A 17,779-nucleotide genomic window follows, 5' to 3' on the forward strand; every position below is an offset into this window, starting at 1 on the left:
CATGGTTCAGCTTTCGGATTTTGGAACTGCAGTTTTTTTTAAGTGTTTTGTTTTTCTTATTTCAACTGTCAAGCATATTTCACAAGTGTGAAAGTATACAATTTTGTTTTCTTGGCTTGTAATATTCTGTTGGAACTCAAAATGGTTTATAAGCTGGAACTAAAATGGCTTATGTAAAGTTATACTTTGCACAAATATATTTAGTGAATTTATGGCACATAATGTATTTGAAGAGACTAACTTCTTCTTTTTTAATGTATTGCATCAAATAAATTAATCTGCTGACTGTTATAAATGTTATCCTTGAAGCCCATAAGCAAAATAAAGTGTTAAATTATATATTTAAAATATATTAGTCTCTCAATGAACACATTTTTGCTTACATCTGTAAATATATATTTTTTCTATTTTATTAAAGAGGTAAATTAATAGTAATTACAAATGTACAATATTTCAAGTGTGAGTTATACGATTTAAAATAACTAATTAAAATATTTTATAATTTTAATCATCTAATAAATTAGGGAACCCTAGTGAAAAAAAAAGCCAATTATACTTGCAGCCAGACTTATTATCAGTATATAGTATGTTAATGATTAGTTAACTTCAGGTGTGCTATTTTGGAACAACTAATTTTGTGCTAAGTATATTTTAGTTGTAATTGAATTATAGTAAAGCATAACTTTAAGTGTATTTAGTGTACTTTTATGTGCTAAATTGGAACAACTTCAAGTATAGTTAGTACACTTTAAGTATATGCATAATTACATACTTGATTAGTGATATTAAAGTGTACTTTTTTGTATTATGAGTACATTACTAATTAATTAAGAGTGTCTTTGAAACACACAAGCAATATACTAAAATATAAGTAAAAATATACTCAATTTTCCCAATTTTCAAGGTCATTACAATAAATACATAACTTTAATGACAGACAGAGACACATTATTTACAATTTAAATGTTTTTTTTGAACCTCAAATGGTTTTAGCATTGCAAAACCAAAGGACAAAAAGGCAAAATTTACCCTTTTTAATGGTTGAAGACATTTTCTGATTTGATTTTCTGTAAGATATCTAACACATCTATTCAAGGTAGGTTTTATGCTTTAGTTACATTAAAAAATAAAGGGACACCAACTCTACCAATCTGACTTGAATTTGTGGAAACTGCCATGCATTTAGCTTAGTTCCTGCCATACCAGTCAAAGGTTTTTTAAAAAGATTTTTAATGTTTCTTCTGCTCACCAAACCTGCATTAATTTGATCCAAAGTACAGCAAAAACAGTTCAATTTTGAGATTTTTACTATTTCAAGTAAGTGTTTCATATTTGAATATATTTTAAAATGTTATTTTTTCCTGTGATTTTAAAGTTGAATTTTTAGCATCATTACTCCAGTCACATGATCCTTCAGAAATCAAATGTTCTGTTCTGATGCTTTTTATTTCAGATAAATGATGATCTTTGGATCTTTTTATTCATCAATAAAAATTTAAAATTACTAAACTGTTTTAAATATTGATAATGATAATAATAATTATACTACTACTACTACTAATAATAATAATAATGTTTCTTGAACAGCAAATCAGCATATTAGAATGATTTCTGAATGATCATGCGACACTGAAGACTGGAGTAATGATGCTGAAAATTTAGCTTTGTTCACAGGAATAAATTACATCAAATATAATCAAATAGAATTTTGAGTATTTTGAATCCAATTTTCCTTTGTAAAAGGCAAAAAAGTTGATCATACTGATTTCGAACTTAAGGATTAATTAGTTTGAATATACTTCAAACCAAACACTATTATAACATCTTAGTTGCAGAAAAATTGTTCGATAGTGAAGTTCGTAAAGTCACAAACAGATTTTTAGACTTTTGAAAACAATTTATCTCAAAATGATGGAGCATATACTCACACCTTGCAGCTATTAGAAAGATGAACAACAACAACAATGGAATAAAAAAAATCAAGATTGTTTTCAAATCAAATTGAAATTTACGGGTTATGGGTTCAGGACAGCCACCTCCCAACTGAAAGTAACCAATAAATAATGCTTATATATATATATATATATATATATATATATATATATATATATATATATATATATAAAGAAAGAAAGAAAGAAAGAAAGAAAGAAAGAAAGAAAGAAAGAAAGAAAGATGACTGCTGTCCTCTAGTGGAGTTCTGCGGCAGCACCGTCCTCTGATCCCTCCCAGCTCGTGCCTTGCTCATATTTCTTACCTCAGTTCCTGTTTCAGACACTTTCACCTTGAGGATGTTAATGTAAATGACACAAAAGAGATACTTTTTTTACTTCATGCGTCTATTACAAGACCATCCCCCTGGGTTCACAGCACGCTCATAGATTGTGAAGTGAAACGATGCTGTATTTGTAGACACTGTAATCTAACACACTGCTACATCTTCGACACACGTGACACGTGACAGGTTCCTCTCAGTGACAAACACAGACGTGTAGTGTATACTTGCTCTATTTATGTCAAAGGCATAAATCAACTAGATATTCTAGTCGAAAAGCTTTAAATAAACAGTATATAACATACATGTATTCTAATTAAATATCGTAGCACCGAAATTCTACTACAGTAAACCAAAGTGCTAATATATTTGACTGCTTATTAAGGCATGGATTATATTTCAATCAAATGTTTATTCAAACAACATTGAACCTACCACGAATTAATACAGAATATAGACACATTTTAGACATAGTGTCTTACGTGTTTCAACAAACTAATGATTCTTAAGACGTGGACCAAAACATGTCCAGCAATTGTAACTGCTATTAGTTTTAAAAATGAAAATAGTTTCAATTGTAAATGTTATTAAATAAATTAGGGAATATCAGGGGCAGCTGTCACTCTAAGACCCCCTTGCCACATTCCATCTCTGCATAGTACATCAATGTCAGACAGGCTCTGGTAAGTATGATAGTTTTAGAATATTTTAAATCCTAATGTTAACATTTCCTGTCACAACCATGATATGTCAACACCATCTTTCAGTTTCTGAGGAAAAATAATCGAAACGTTTAAATCATTTTATTCTCCTAAAGCAGGTTCTATTGGCATCTAGCATCAGCAGAGAAAACACAATGGCTACTACATGAACTCCATTTGTTTTGTGAAAGAAATGCCAAATTTATCAACACTGTCAGATGTCACCACTGTAAGAGTTTCTTTCTGACAGTGGACAGTTTACATTTAATACATTCAACATGAAGTCATCATATTTTTTGTGAGTTTCAAGTCATTTTTTATTTACATTAAATATAAAATAGTGTTTCTGATAGTTAAAATCACTACAAATTAAGGTTTTCGTCACCACCGTCAGATGTGGCAACTCTGTCAGGTCTATTTGTCTCTGTCAGATGAATATCTTGATAATATTTAATTTATATTTTATATTTGTTAAGAAATTGTTGGTCATGTGAAAAGTAATCTGTCTGCTAACATGAGAATGTATACTGAAATGTTAAAAACATCTTGATTGCAAAATAAGTGATGGCAAGGTAAAAAGCACATTTTGATAAAAAAGAGAAAAATTGGGAGGTTAAATCAAAGCTCAGCTTAGTAGCATAGTACATGTAACATACAAAAAAAATGTAGTTTATTTGTCAGAGTACAAGGTTTTATTTTTTCAATATTTCATCCTGTTTTATCCTACTTCTCAAGAATCAGTGACACATGCATGTTGGTTGTGCAACCTTTATGTTCAAGAAAAAAAAAGTGTTACAAAATATCGTTGCGTAACTTTCTCTGTCCTGTAGGGGGCGGTGTTTTCATTAGAAATGACACTGCTAATGACATTGAAAGCCTTGAATTTTTAAAGAGTCTGGGTAGATGTAGATTTCAGCATATAAACAAGGTTTCTATGATTTTCCATAGATGTGCTATATTAAAAAATTCACACAACCCAGTGTTTTGTATAAGCTTGATGTGAGGTAGTTGGTTAGACTGGATTTGACCAGCTGTGCACCTTCTGAGGGACATCTGTTTGGACTTTGCTCTCTGATGTGTACTCCACGTATGTACGTAATGTTTAAGTCCAATCAAATCTGAGGCTGATAAGTACCGTCGGGCCAGAACAGCTACGCAATTAATTTATATGATCGTCCTAACTTGCCCATAGAAGGTCTTTCCTAATAATTTTGTCTGAGGAAATTGAAAGCAATTATACAAGAAGCCTGTTAAGCTTAGTTTCCAGGTCACATATGCCAATTAACCAGTCAGTACATGATAAAAGATTAAATTAAATGTTTATAATATCCATGAATATTAGTACTTCTTTACTGTTCGCTATTCTACATTACATATATATTTTGGATTAAACGAATCTGAAAGCATTTTGTTCCCCAATTGTTAAAATTAATAATTGAATCTGAATGCACTTTAGTGGTTTTAAAACTGCAGTAATATCATTTTGTTCAATGATGTTATAATTGATTTTTTATAGCAGTGAAACTGATGACCAATTTCCTGACATTAAAAGTTCGTTGGGTGGACCAATGCTTACATTATCAGTCAAGAACACCATTTATACTGAACTAGGATCATTATTAAAAAAAAAACAAAAAAAAAAAAACACCACATACACCACAACCTTCCTCAGCAGGAAATGCAACTTCCTAGGGAAATTCTAGCCAAACGATCATGAAAACCTTGATATGCTTGCGGCATCTTTTACTAGGACATTGTCGAGACTTGTCCTGAAATTTCTCAGACGAAGAAGAGCATACCTTGCACTTTATATAGAGTTTAAAGGTCTCAAGTACAGTGTCAGTCATCCGACTCCTCCTTAAGGGTCTGCTTTCTACATTGAGAACTGAAACTCAAAAGGCAAAACTGAAGAAATTGTGAATACATTGGAACATGAATAGCCAAAAGAACAGACACAACAAAAAAGGACAATTTTGACCGTTTTATTTGACAGATCAAATCCATCCGATACAATTAGTTACCATTAAGCATGCTGCTTTTTCAGTCACTGATTGTGATTCAAATACTTCTAAGGGTTCAGTAAAATTTAATAATTTAACGTACAACAGCTCCTGTGAAACCAGGGGACACAGTTTTCATTCCCACAGTGGAAACACTGGGGGTGTGCAGTAACTCGACTCATTTTAACATTACTTGGACAAACAATGAAGTGGAAATCCTCACTGCTAAAATGGACCGGCATTAGAAGAAATGCCCATGTTATGTTGAATAATCCTGGCCACTTGATCTGTCACACCATTTGAATAGATATTGTTAAAGACATTCAAAGCCAAACTAGAAACGTTTAATTTAAATATTGCAGTCTCCTCGTTCTCCAGGGGTATTATGATGTGGCGGACTTTAAGTATGCAATAAGGTCTGCCCTCTCGCCCTTCTTCTTGATCCCAGCGAAGATCATCTTTGTGCCTGGAATGTACTTCTTGGGATTCTCCAAATACTCCATCAAGGTGTCTTCACTCCAGACAATTCCTGTAAAAATAATATGATTAGTTATCATTATATCTCATTGTGAAGAGTACACATGCTGTTTTTAATCAGTAAGCCTCACCTTTGCTCTTATTGGCATCTGTGTAGGAATATCCCTCTGCCTGACCAGTCTTGCGTCCAAAAAGACCCCAGAGATTTGGCCCCACTTTGTGCTTGCCACCGTTTTCAACGGTGTGGCACTGGGCGCACTTCTGGACAAAAACCTTCTTTCCCTTTTCGACGTCACCCATATTTACCTAAAGGTATAGGACATGCACAAAGGCATTTAAAGGGTGAACGATTTGAGAGCACAGCGGACAGATCATTAGAAGGTCATTCAAGGATGGAGCATCTACATGCTTAACTCAAAAGCTTCAAAACACAAATCAACTAAGTCAACCTCTAAAAACAACTTGTAAGGTTAGTTCACCATCCATTCAGAGGTAAAACATCTGATGTTGGTTTCTAGGTATATGGATTATGTTTCTTACGACATCCAGTCTTTGCCAACCCGTATCTGTAAACATCTCGGTATTAAGACGTTCAACTGAGGATAACCTTAAATCGCCTTCATTAAAAGAAGCCTCGATCACTGATGAATAACGTTCCCTCGTTAGGCATTCACCACTGATAATTAGCTTAAAATAAAGAAGAAACCAGATCAGCGTTTCTATAACAAAAATCATAATTTAACCCATCAAACGACTCTCACATCAGTTATACATTTGTGAAAAACACAGCGTACAAAGTCGTAAACCGGCTTTTTGATCCACGTTGCGGAAGCTAACAGTTAACGTTAACGTTAGCCACATCTGACTAGCTTCCCATAAACACACTCTCATTAATTACCGAGCATTCATTAATACTCAATTACCAAAAAATCGAATCTGCCAACTATTATAATTACAAAAGTACTAAGTTTGTTATTAAACCCTATAGATTCCTTCCGTTACATTCAATTGTTCTTGAAGAGTACCGGTTAGCTTACGCAACCTTACGCCATTCTATGCTTCAAAATCCTTCATTTCGCTTAAATATCACATCTATTATCGTCAACAAAACACGACGTTATCGGTTTAATAGGGCTGATAATATTACCTTTCAGGCCGTGCGAGGAACCACCTTATCTTGCTGGACGTGGTGCTCTGTTCGTGCCGGTCGGCGAACCGATTCTCTATCAGGGCGAAAAGAAAGGTCACTTCATTTTAGAGACGAGAGAGGGCTCCGGTATTTGACGTCACAATTATGCGCTGCGTGAGGCGTCACGTGTATGGCAAGCTATTTTAACATTTAATCATTAAGCCGTGCTAGTAGCTATTTTCATGCTAGCAGTAAGTACTATTAAGTACTATTTCATTAGCTACTACCCTGCTGAAACCCCCCCAGCTAAAACCAGCCTAGGATGGTTGACTGGTCTTAGCTTGTTTAAGCTGGAAGTAGCTGGTTTTAGCTGGTCTCCCAGCCTGGCCAGGCTGGTTTTAGCTGGTGGTCTCCCAGCCTGACCAGCTAAGACCAGCCTGGCCAGGCTGGGAAAGTGGTCAGAACCCCTCTAAAACCAGCCTGCTGACCGACCAGCTAAAACCAGCTAACCAGCCTAGGCTGGTTTTAGTTTTTTTTTTGTTTTGTTTTTTGCAGCAGCAGCAGGGTAGTGCTTATTCTTTAGCTGTTAGTGCTTATTCTGTATGTACTAGTGTTTATTCTTTAGATACTAGTGTCTTTTGTGAAGTTATTTGTACTTAGTCATTACTAGTCATTAGTTATTAGTTCTTAATTATTCGATACTAGGACTAAAGATGCGTTTATGCCATATCGGAATTCCTGTAATTACGAGATTCCAACTTGTAAAAAGCATTCACGTCGGTCCGTGTACCTACGTATAATTGGTTTTCTCGTTTTTGTTTTCAAAACAAACAAACGAATAAATAATTGGTTTATGCAATATTTACATTTTCTCGGGAACACAAAAACGAATTTCATTCATATTTTCTATTTTGTTTTCATTACACGTCGTTCAAATGCAGATATTAAAAAGTCAACAAAACCAAATCGAAAAATTAAAGTTTTTTTGAACAAAGCGCGTTTTAGTACACCGGAAGCTCGCTGCTGCCGCTGAAGGTTTTCACTTGAGACATAAAACATAAACGTAAACATACGGAGCCCGCTGTGTCACCTGCAGGAGAAAAATAATCAATCCATGGCGACGGTTTTGCAATTCGTCCCCTGAGTTTATAAACCGTACTCACGAATTCTTAAACTGTTCCAGATTCAATAAGGCTACCTGTTTATAGGTGCTGGATGCATTGTATTGCCTTTATTAAACTTTATTTTTCATAGTAGGCTATATGAGACCATGCAACTGACAAAACAATGTTTTTAGCGTTTATTTTACATTAATAACCAATAGAATAGCTGCTAAAACACCACATCTGTGTTTTATCCTAATGATGATTAATGTAAAATAAACGCTAAAAAGAGGACTATTTTGTAAGTGCGAATCATGCTACTTTAACGCACCAAAATAAAATAATAATTGAAGAGCGGCTTCAAACGGCTTTGCCTTATTTTTCAAAATATAAAATCGCCTGAATTTTGTAAAAAAAAAACGTTTGGAGAGAAGGTAAAAAGCAATACAAAACAAATAATTTACAGGTTATGTTGTCATTCCTTTGCTCTCAAACTGAATGCAATGTAATAAGAGGCCTTAATTAATAATAACATTAACAGTGAAGCATGCATCTAACTCTGGGTGAAAAGCTTATAATAAAATCGCCAAAATTCGTCTACGTGTTAAGAATGAGTATAATTTCCAAAGCTGTAAAAGGTTATTTAAAAATAAAGCATTCATTATAATAAACAGTTTACTGTCTTAATGTCTCCATTTTTTTAGTCTACAAATTAAAATAATAATTACAATTATTAGTATTATTTACGGTGAGCATTGCTGTCACAGACATAAGAACCCTGCACAGGCCTCAAATCTATAGGCCCTATAGATGCTGGCCCGAGTTTATCAGAATTCAGTAATATGGGCCCCAATCCGACCAAACCCGTCTTTTTCCCCTTTTCTCACAAAACAGCGTATACTACTGTTTCAGCTATTAAAATAGTCCAGTTTTGTATGTAACGCAAAGTGATTAGCCTATATTTTGTTTCGTTTTTATTAAGTTAATTTAGAAAAAACATTTGGAGCATTTTTTTGTTCGTTAAATATAAGTTTTTGATTTTTAAAGTAACGACCAAGCGGCAAGCGGCAGAGAATGAGTTGATCATATTGTGTTTGATCAATTTTGCCTTCTCAGATAATCACAACTTGCCTAAAATAAATATAGATCTAGGCCTAAAAGAGTTAAAATATAAAACAATGTTAATTTCAACGTTAAAATAATATAAATGTGCGGTATTAGGCACAAATGCAATCGTTTGTACTGAGAGCCGCTTTGCAGGACATAGAGGAGCCAACGCAATCACTTGCATTTTTGCAGTGGATACAATTTAAAATATTCCGTTATTTTTGCTCATAAAGGTACGAGTAATACATTATTCGGAACTGTAAATGGTCTACTTTTATTTGTGTGCACTCACAATATCAACAAAACGTTGCAAACAGTGCTTGAAACATTGAAAACAAACATGATCCCCTCATGTCATCTCAAGGAGCGCTTCTCAGCAAAACTCAGCGAATTAACTCACAGACAAGATATTTATAGAAAGCTGTAAATTATTACTTAACGAAAGAGAACAAATCAAAAACAAAAACTATTTCATTATGTAGTCTGTAAAGATTAATTTCTCTCCAAAGGCGCGTCCAAAGAGGAAATGGCGATCGGCAACTTCATCCTTGCAAGACACTGACCACTGATCTATAATAGAGAACATATATAGATCAGTCACTGACTCAGAAAACACAAGCGTTTTAGCGTTTATTTTACAATAGCCTATACTTGCCAATGGGATAAAACACAGGCGGTGAATATAAACACTTTTATATTAGTTTAATGTTGAAATTAAGATTGTTTTATACTTGAACACTTTTAGGCCTATAGATTTTATAGGCAAGTCCTGATGATTTGAGAAGGCAAAACTGATCAAACACAAGCTATGATCAACTCACTGTCTGCCGCTGGCTGCTTGGTCGTTACTTAAAAAAAAAAAAAATATATATATATATATTGAACGAACAATAAAATGCTCTAAACTTTTTTCTAAATTAACTTAATAAAAAAACGAAATGAAGCAACCACTTTTAACTATTTTAATAGCTGAAACAGTAGCTGTTTGCGTCACCGTAAATAATACTACTAATAATAGTAATTATTATTATTATTTTAATTTATAGGCTAATAAATGAGTGCACTTAAGACAGTAAAATGTTTCTAATACAATAATTCATGAATGTTCTATTTTTAAATAACCTAGAAATGTGTTTGCAAACTATTCATTCTATGAAGACATATTTTGGTGATTTTATTATAAGCTTTTCACCCAGAGATAGATGCATGCTGTTAATGTTATTATTAAATATTATTACATTGCATTCAGTTTGAAAGCAAAATAATTAACATAACCGGTACAGTTTTGTATTGCTTTTTACCTTCTCCTCTCCAAACTCTATAATTTTTCAGAAACGGTTTATAAACTCAGGGGACGAAGCGCAAAACCTTCGCCACGGATTGATTATTTTTCTCCTGCAGGTGACACAGCGGGCTCCGTATGTTTACGCCCATCTCAAGTGAAAACCTTCAGCGGCAGCAGCGAGCTTCCGGTGTACTAAAACGCGCTTTGTTAAAAAAAAACTCTAATTTTTCGATTTGGTTTTGTTGACTTTTTAATATCTGCATTTGAACGACGTGTAATGAAAACAAAATTGAAAATATGAATGAAATTCGTTTTTGTGTTCCCGAGAAAATGTAAATATTGCATAAACCAATCATTTATTCGTTTGTTTGTTTTGAAAACAAAAACGAGAAAACCAATTATACGTAGGTACACGGACCCACGTCCTCGTAGAACTTGTAATTACAATTTGTGAACTGGGAGTCTTCTGAGAGCTATGACTTGTACCGCATGACCACAGTACCACCTGACCAACGTAGGCTCTGTTTAGGCGTTGATAGTGTTGGCATAGAAAAAGCATAATTCAGAGTCCGAGGATGTGAACAGCTCCGAGTAGAATGTCACAAGTTGTTATCTCAAAATTATGGTAATTACGATATGGTGTGAACGCAGCATTATTCCAATAATGACTAGTATTTAATTATACTCTTCTTGTTAAGAAAAAATAGAACTAGTTCTTATTTTTTAGTTACTAGTAACTTTTTAGACGAGAGAAATCCTGAACGTAATAGATAGTACTTTTTAAATTTGCATTTTTGCCAAGTATACTAATCTTATGTTGAATATTAATGAACCACCAACATATAGGAGAGAGATTAGACAGGAAACGTTAAAAAGCGTTATTTTTGTCAGTTTTGTAAACATAGTAGCCTAATGTGTTTGTTGGTCATCGAGTGTGCATATATGTGCATATATCAATATATGTGCCATATATTGCACAGCCCTAGTTACTAGTCACTATTACAATAAGTAATAAATCTACTAAATAAGTACTAGTATTGTCACAATCTGGCTGGGTGAGGAGTGGAGATGGAGGAGGAGAACCGGAGTAAATGAATACAAAGAAGTTTATTAAATAAAACATAAAACACTGCAAATGAATACAAACAAACAAACAAAAACCGGGAGCAAGAAGGAGCACATGAAACATCAGTAACATTAACGACGGACAAAGGGTAGTGAGCAGACACAGACTTAAATACACAAAAGACAAGGCGTGGTCACAAACGAGATAACAGGATGACGAGGGGGAAATACAAATATGGGCATGACTAAACCAAAAGAACATGAATCAAAAGAGGGAGACAAGGACTAAACCAAAGGAACTGGAAACATGGGGGGAAAAACACTTGGAAAACATGACAGAACAGGACAAAACACAGACATATTCCTGACAAGTATCTAATAAAATAAATAGTATCTAATAAATAAGTACTAGTATCTTTTAAAAAGGTACTAGTAGCTAAACAATAAGCACTAGTAGCAAAGAATAAGCACTAGTACTTAAAGGGGTCATCGGATGCAAAACTTTTACATGTTGTTTGAACATTAATGTGAGTTGGCAGTTTGTGTACACAACCATCCTACAATGATAAAAATCCACCCGGTGGTATTTTTTTAATCTTTAAAAGTAATATCCCCTTTTTAAAATCAGGTCATTCTCAACTTCTTGTCGTTGTGACGCACACCAACAGAGGCCCCTCCCACGATTGATGATTGACATGAGCGCCTTACCTTAGATCCGCCTTCACCGAGCTGAAACAGTCCAACTCTGATCGCCATTGTGTGACTCAGGTGCAAGCAGACAAGCATGTGTCTGATTGAGAGATTGAGGTGTTCTGTTGTTGGATTTACTCCCGACATCCAGGGTGTGAATTACGGGGGGGTTTGGGGGGGTCTGACCCCCCTAATTAATGCTTTATCCCCCCTGAAGGACATAAACACAAGATGTAGGGGGGGGGGGGGGTCTTCCTTTTAAATAGTGGTAAATAGTATCTTATATGTGTATCTTAAATATTACTCATAGTAAAAATAGTAAATTAATATAAATATAAAATTAACCTGCGACCACCCCTATAATGGTTCATACCAAAATAAAAAAAGCTGACCCCCCCCCCCCCAATTGTCAAGGTATAATTCGCACACTGCCGACATCTTAGCTGCTGAAGATGCAGAGGATAATGTTAATTTTGTTTTTAAAAGGAAAGTGCCGATCCCGATCTACATATGTGTTTATGTTCGCATGAATCGTTCCTGATGCAACTTCACCCACAGCAGAAGTGAGTATAAGGGTTTTTTATGCATCTTTGCAAATGGCCTTTCTTAATAATGTGCTTGTTGGCAAGTTTCACCACTAAACGTGGCTAAATGTGGCTAAAGCAAACATTGCAGCTCATAATCATACAGCAGAGAGGGCCGGCGAGCAGAGCTCGTTTGCATTTAAAGGGACCATGCAATAAAATTAGTTGATCTTTTGCAGAGCTGATTTTGACAAGATAAAAGGGTGTTTTTTTACACTACTATAGTGAATTTGTAACCAAAGTATATTATAGACGTTCCATTAAGACCCTAAAGAATCATATGAACTTGTGGAAAATGGGCACCCGATGACCCCTTTAATGAAAAAGATACTAGTATCTAAACAATAAGTAAGGTAACAAGAAATAGATACTAGTATGGGTTATAGATTAAATGTGAAATCGGCTTGCCATATCACGTGCCTCTTTCCGACGAATCTGGTCGCAGTCCCGCAGCTGTTCTCCTGAAGATCCATCTATGGAGTTGTGACAGCCAGTGCCTTTAAAGAGATAATCGGTTTAGATAAAGCGGAGTTCAGAGTCTGGACATATAAATGTGAGGGATGAGAGTTTGTCCATGGCTTCTTGTCAAACTTAAATTTTTTATGTTATGACTATATTAGTTATTTATTAAATATTTTATTTTAAAACTACATTTATGTATTATAAATGTAAACATAATTCTATATAAATGATTAATTAATTAGAAATTGTTAGAAATTCATTAGAAATTGTTTAAGAAGTTCGTTGAAAGATGTGGTGACCTATATTAAATACAAATAACAAATTATATTTATGCTGAACCTTGAAACAAGCCTCAAAGGTAACATTACGCGTTACTCAAGCACACCGTACACATATAATGTGACTCTGACGTTGAGTCACATGAGCGTTTGACTGCGTGACTGGAGTTTCATTTCATTGCAGCATGTATCCATTCACACCATTCTTGTTCGCGGCAAAATGAGCACAAGGTGTTGTGAAGACTTGATTTTCAAGTTATCTGGTGTTCCCCCGTCAATACCTGAAGGTGACTCATAACTAAGAGCTTGTAATTACGGTGGTTTACACTCACGTGACTAACAGGAATGACAAATGACCGGTCTTGCCGTACGTACATAATATATCAGACGTCAATATATCATAACTGTACGACGTTTCGTAAACATTAGATGTTAGCAGTTTCTCAATGAAAACTGCTTGAAAACGTGCTTTTCTTTCATATGAAAATACACATATCTGTGTAGCTTTTATAACAAATCCTACTTATGTTAAAACTAAGTACTACTACACTCTTAAAAACAAAGGTGCTTTAAAAGGTTCTTGACAGCCATGCCATAGAAGAACCATTTTTAGTTCCACAAAGAACTATTCAGTCAAAGGTTCTTTAAAGAACCATCTCTTTCCTACCTTTTTATTATTTGAAGAACTTTTTTTTGCCACAAAGAACCTTCAGATGTTAAAGGTTCTTTATGGAACCTTGTAAACAAAAAAGGTTCTTCTATGGCATCGTGAAGCACCTTTATTTTTAAGAGTGTAACATTACAAATTAATGTATTTTAAACTCATATATTCTATACTAAAACTGTTTCTGACAGTTACCTAAATTCCTTTGACCTTCCTGTTCCCACTGCAGTCTGATGACATTATAGTCAGCATTAAATGAAATTCACTGTTTTTATGTTTTAATGTTTTCTAAATGCTTTGTTTTCTTAATGTGTATAATTCATTCATGCATGTTTAATTTTGTTGACCTCTTTGACCTCAAAATTTCATAACTTGACCTTTCATATGAAAACGACAGACTTGTTACAGCTCCAGTGTAACATAACACACACCTAATTTGTCATTGTTACATGTCACAAAATTAATATATTCAGACAAGACTGACTAACTAGATTGCTCTGAGCTAGTGTCAAAGGCGTTCCTGTTTTGACTTTGGTTGTATGCAGGATGGGAAGTTAACAGCTGCCATAAACTTTTTTGCTTTTACACGTTGTTTCATGTAGCCTTCTGAGGAAAGACAATCAATTTAGTTGAGATTAACACAAACAAGCTTAACATTTTAAAGATGCCATTTAGATGCAGATGAAAAAGAAACACACTTTAACATGCTTTTAAGAGAAATAATATAATTTAAAAGAATAGGCTTCTTACACATAATGTTTTTGGATAGGAAAAAGGAATTTTTTGATAAAATTCCACCAGTTAAGTTTAAACAGATAGTTAATGCAAAAATGAAAATTCTGTCATTAATTCCTAACCCTTATGTCGTCTCAAACCCGTAAGACATTTGTTCGTTTTTGGAACACAAATTACAATATTTTTGATGAAATCCACAAGCTATTTGAGGCTCTATAGACAGCAAATGGTGTTAGGGTGAAGAGGAGAATAATTGTTCAATAAAGTTGTTATTTTGTTTTTTTCCGCAACAAAAAGTATTCTCATAGCTTCATTAAATTCTGGTTAAACCACTGATGTCAAATGGACTATTTTTGGTATCTTTCTGGACCTTGAACGTGGTAGGACACTTGCTATCTATGGAGGGTCAGAAAGCTCTTGGATTTTATCAAAAATCTTAATTTGTGTTCTGAAGATGAACAAAGGTCTTACAGGTATGGAATGACACGAGGGTGAGTAATTAATGACAGAATTTTAATTTTTGGGTAAACTTTCCCTTTAACAGTGACTTTTGACCCACTTATGTGGGACTTTAGTACATCTTTATATGTAATTTCATAATTCTATTGTCTTTGAAACTGTTAAATACTGTTGAATGTACTGACAAACATTTATTGTATACTAAAAAAAAAGATAAAAATGTACTTTAAAAGTAAAATGACTTTGGCATTATTACAAAGTGCACTTTTTATAAGTATACTTAAAGGGATAGTCCACCCAAAAATGAAAATTTGATGTTTATCTGCTTACCCCGAGGGCATCCAAGATTTAGGTGATTTTGTTTCTTCAGTAGAACACAAACGAAGATTTTTAACTTTGCAGTCTGTTAGTCATATAATGGTAGTCAATGGTTACCAAATCTTTGAGAGTAAAAAAAAACATACACAGACTAAACCAAATTAAACCCTGCGGCCTGTGACGATACGTTGAGGTCTTGAGACACAGAATGATCGGTCTGTGCAAGAAACTGAACAGGTATTTATATCATTATTTACCTCTGATCCACCGCAACATTCAGCTATATGGAGCGCATTCTGGCAATGTAGTCGGTGAAAAGTCAACACTCCCAGATGAGTTCGCACAAGGAAACGTAATCTTTTAGTTTTTAATCGGTTGCCAGAATGAGTATAAGCACAAATAATTACCATTTTGAGAGGCCAATATGCACTATGTAAACAATGAGTGATGTATATGCGTGACAGATCGCTTCCGCGCGTGCATCTATGGCAGATCACATTGATGCATCACGCGCCGACTGGGATCAGAGGTAAATAATGATACTGTTCAGTTTTTTTGCACAGATCGATCATTTTGTGTCTTAAGACCTCAGTGTATCATCACAAGCTGTAGGGTTTAATTTGGTTTTGTCTGTCTATGTTTTTTTCACTCTTAAAGATTTGGCAACCATTGACTGCCATTATATGGCTGACAGGCCGCAACGGTTTGAGTTAAAAATCTTCATTTGTGTTCTACTGAAGAAACAAAGTCACCTACATCTTGGATTCCCTGGGGGTATGCAGATAAACATCATATTTTCATTTTTGGGTGAACTATCCCTTTAAGTATGTTAGGTAACAGTCATGAATGTTTTCACTCTTTAAGCACATTTAAGTGGCTTTTTAGATCATTATTGTTAAATTATCTACAAGTACAGCTTTTTAAAGTACTTTAAAGATTTGAAGTACACTACAAGTGGACATTCTATACAATTCCTTTTCATAAAGAAGATGAATACACTGACCCAACAAAACCTAATAAGACAGCCATGATATGTAATACCCAACCTGAAAAATTTAAATGGTTTAAAACACTACTAACACCAGCATGCATTATTCCTCTTATCTAAATGCATACAAATGCTATCACAGATCTCTACTCCTATTTTTTTTTTACTAAAAATGCTACAATACTAACAGATTTTCTGTCTGCCAGCCTCTGGACTCCATTCACTGCTGCCCTTGTTACCAAGACAACAAGACAATTGTGGACTGTTCCCATAGCAATGCACGTAAATCCTTGCTTTGGAAGCCATTTTCTTTTTCATATTCAGCATGTCCTGTCCCTTAACTAGCTTTCATTACAGGGTTATCACCTCTACTGTTTATAAATAGCCGTAGAGAAGCCCAATGTAATATCAGTCTATTAATAAAACAACATCTGAGATCTAGGTGTTGATTTTGGTCTCAAAGACTGTGAAAGAAAGGCTGTGAAAGACGTATGACCTTTAGTCATCTATAAACCAATTCTTGTCCATATATATATTTTTATCTGGTATAAAGATTCAAAAAGTCTTAAATATTTTTTTACATTGCTTAGAATATGAATCATAGGTTTTACATTGTTACAATGGGTTAGGGTTAGGTAAAAAGCTCCTACTGTAGGCTTAAAGGTGACTGTGTCCTTCCCATTTTATTCCCTAGTGTTCTTGCTGCACACTTCCTCTACCTCCAACACATTTAATTGTTTCCTGTGCTGTCCCTTCCACTCACATGTTGCTGACACCTGCTGCTCAAATGTAGAACTGTATGGTAATGTGCTCAAATGGTTGCTAGTGTCAAATTATTTTATGCAAGAGTGCGCTCTAGAGGCTAAGTATAGGAACTGCAGGAACTAAGAGTAATGACATAATGATTTAATTCAGTTTTTTTTAAAGCAAACGCTTTTACAACTTATGTTTCATTATGAAGTAGATTATTCTTTCTTTCAAATAATTTTTTTCTTCAGTGCCAAGTTTAATGTTTTCAATGGTACAGCTCAGAATAGTCACAAGTGAGTAGTTGCAATGCATTTTCCTGCAAATCTACAATGATTAATCACATGGGATTAACAACTTTGCTTTTATAAAAAGTGTATAAATATACACTTTCTTTCTTCTTTCCCCTCCCTACTTTTTTCTTTCTTTTTTTTATTTCCAAACCAAGAAGATATAAAAAAGCCCATTTCCAAAAAGCCCATTTAAAAAGTCGAAATTATGAAATTAAGACAATAAAAAAAAAAAGATTCACTGGTATACCAAATACTAACTTTCAAAAAAATTGTTTTACTTAAATGCAGCTAAAATAAATTGATTGCAAGCACTTACCTTAAAAAAATTAGTAAATTCAATGAATCATTTTTTTCCCTAAGTCATATTTACGAGATAAAAAGTTTAAATTATGACATGTTAAGTCAAAGTTATAATTTTT

The 17,779-nt window shown here is 34.1% G+C and overlaps 1 protein-coding gene across 1 annotated transcript; it reads right to left on the minus strand.

The window, feature by feature from the left end:
* Positions 1-5,217: 5,217 nt before the first annotated feature.
* cycsb (cytochrome c, somatic b) lies at positions 5,218-6,746 on the minus strand. The gene is made up of 3 exons (XM_073851866.1): positions 6,601-6,746; positions 5,585-5,759; positions 5,218-5,505 (listed from the first exon to the last, which is right to left on the minus strand). The coding sequence occupies exons 2-3, from the start codon at positions 5,751-5,753 to the stop codon at positions 5,360-5,362; spliced, it is 315 nt and encodes a 104-aa protein (XP_073707967.1). The 5' UTR covers positions 5,754-5,759; positions 6,601-6,746; the 3' UTR covers positions 5,218-5,359.
* Between the last annotated feature and the right edge of the window lie 11,033 nt (positions 6,747-17,779).

This window comes from Garra rufa, chromosome 12 (assembly GCF_049309525.1).
Source record: "Garra rufa chromosome 12, GarRuf1.0, whole genome shotgun sequence".
In the NCBI taxonomy this organism is placed as follows: Eukaryota; Metazoa; Chordata; class Actinopteri; order Cypriniformes; family Cyprinidae; genus Garra; species Garra rufa.

Bases quoted from the DNA above. Each gene is read 5' to 3' on its own strand.
- cycsb (XM_073851866.1), bottom strand. From the start codon at position 5,753: ATGGGTGACGTCGAAAAGGGAAAGAAGGTTTTTGTCCAGAAGTGCGCC. The intron at 5,506-5,584 runs GTGAGGCTTACT...TTATTTTTACAG, and splicing joins AGATGCCAATAAGAGCAAAG to GAATTGTCTGGAGTGAAGAC.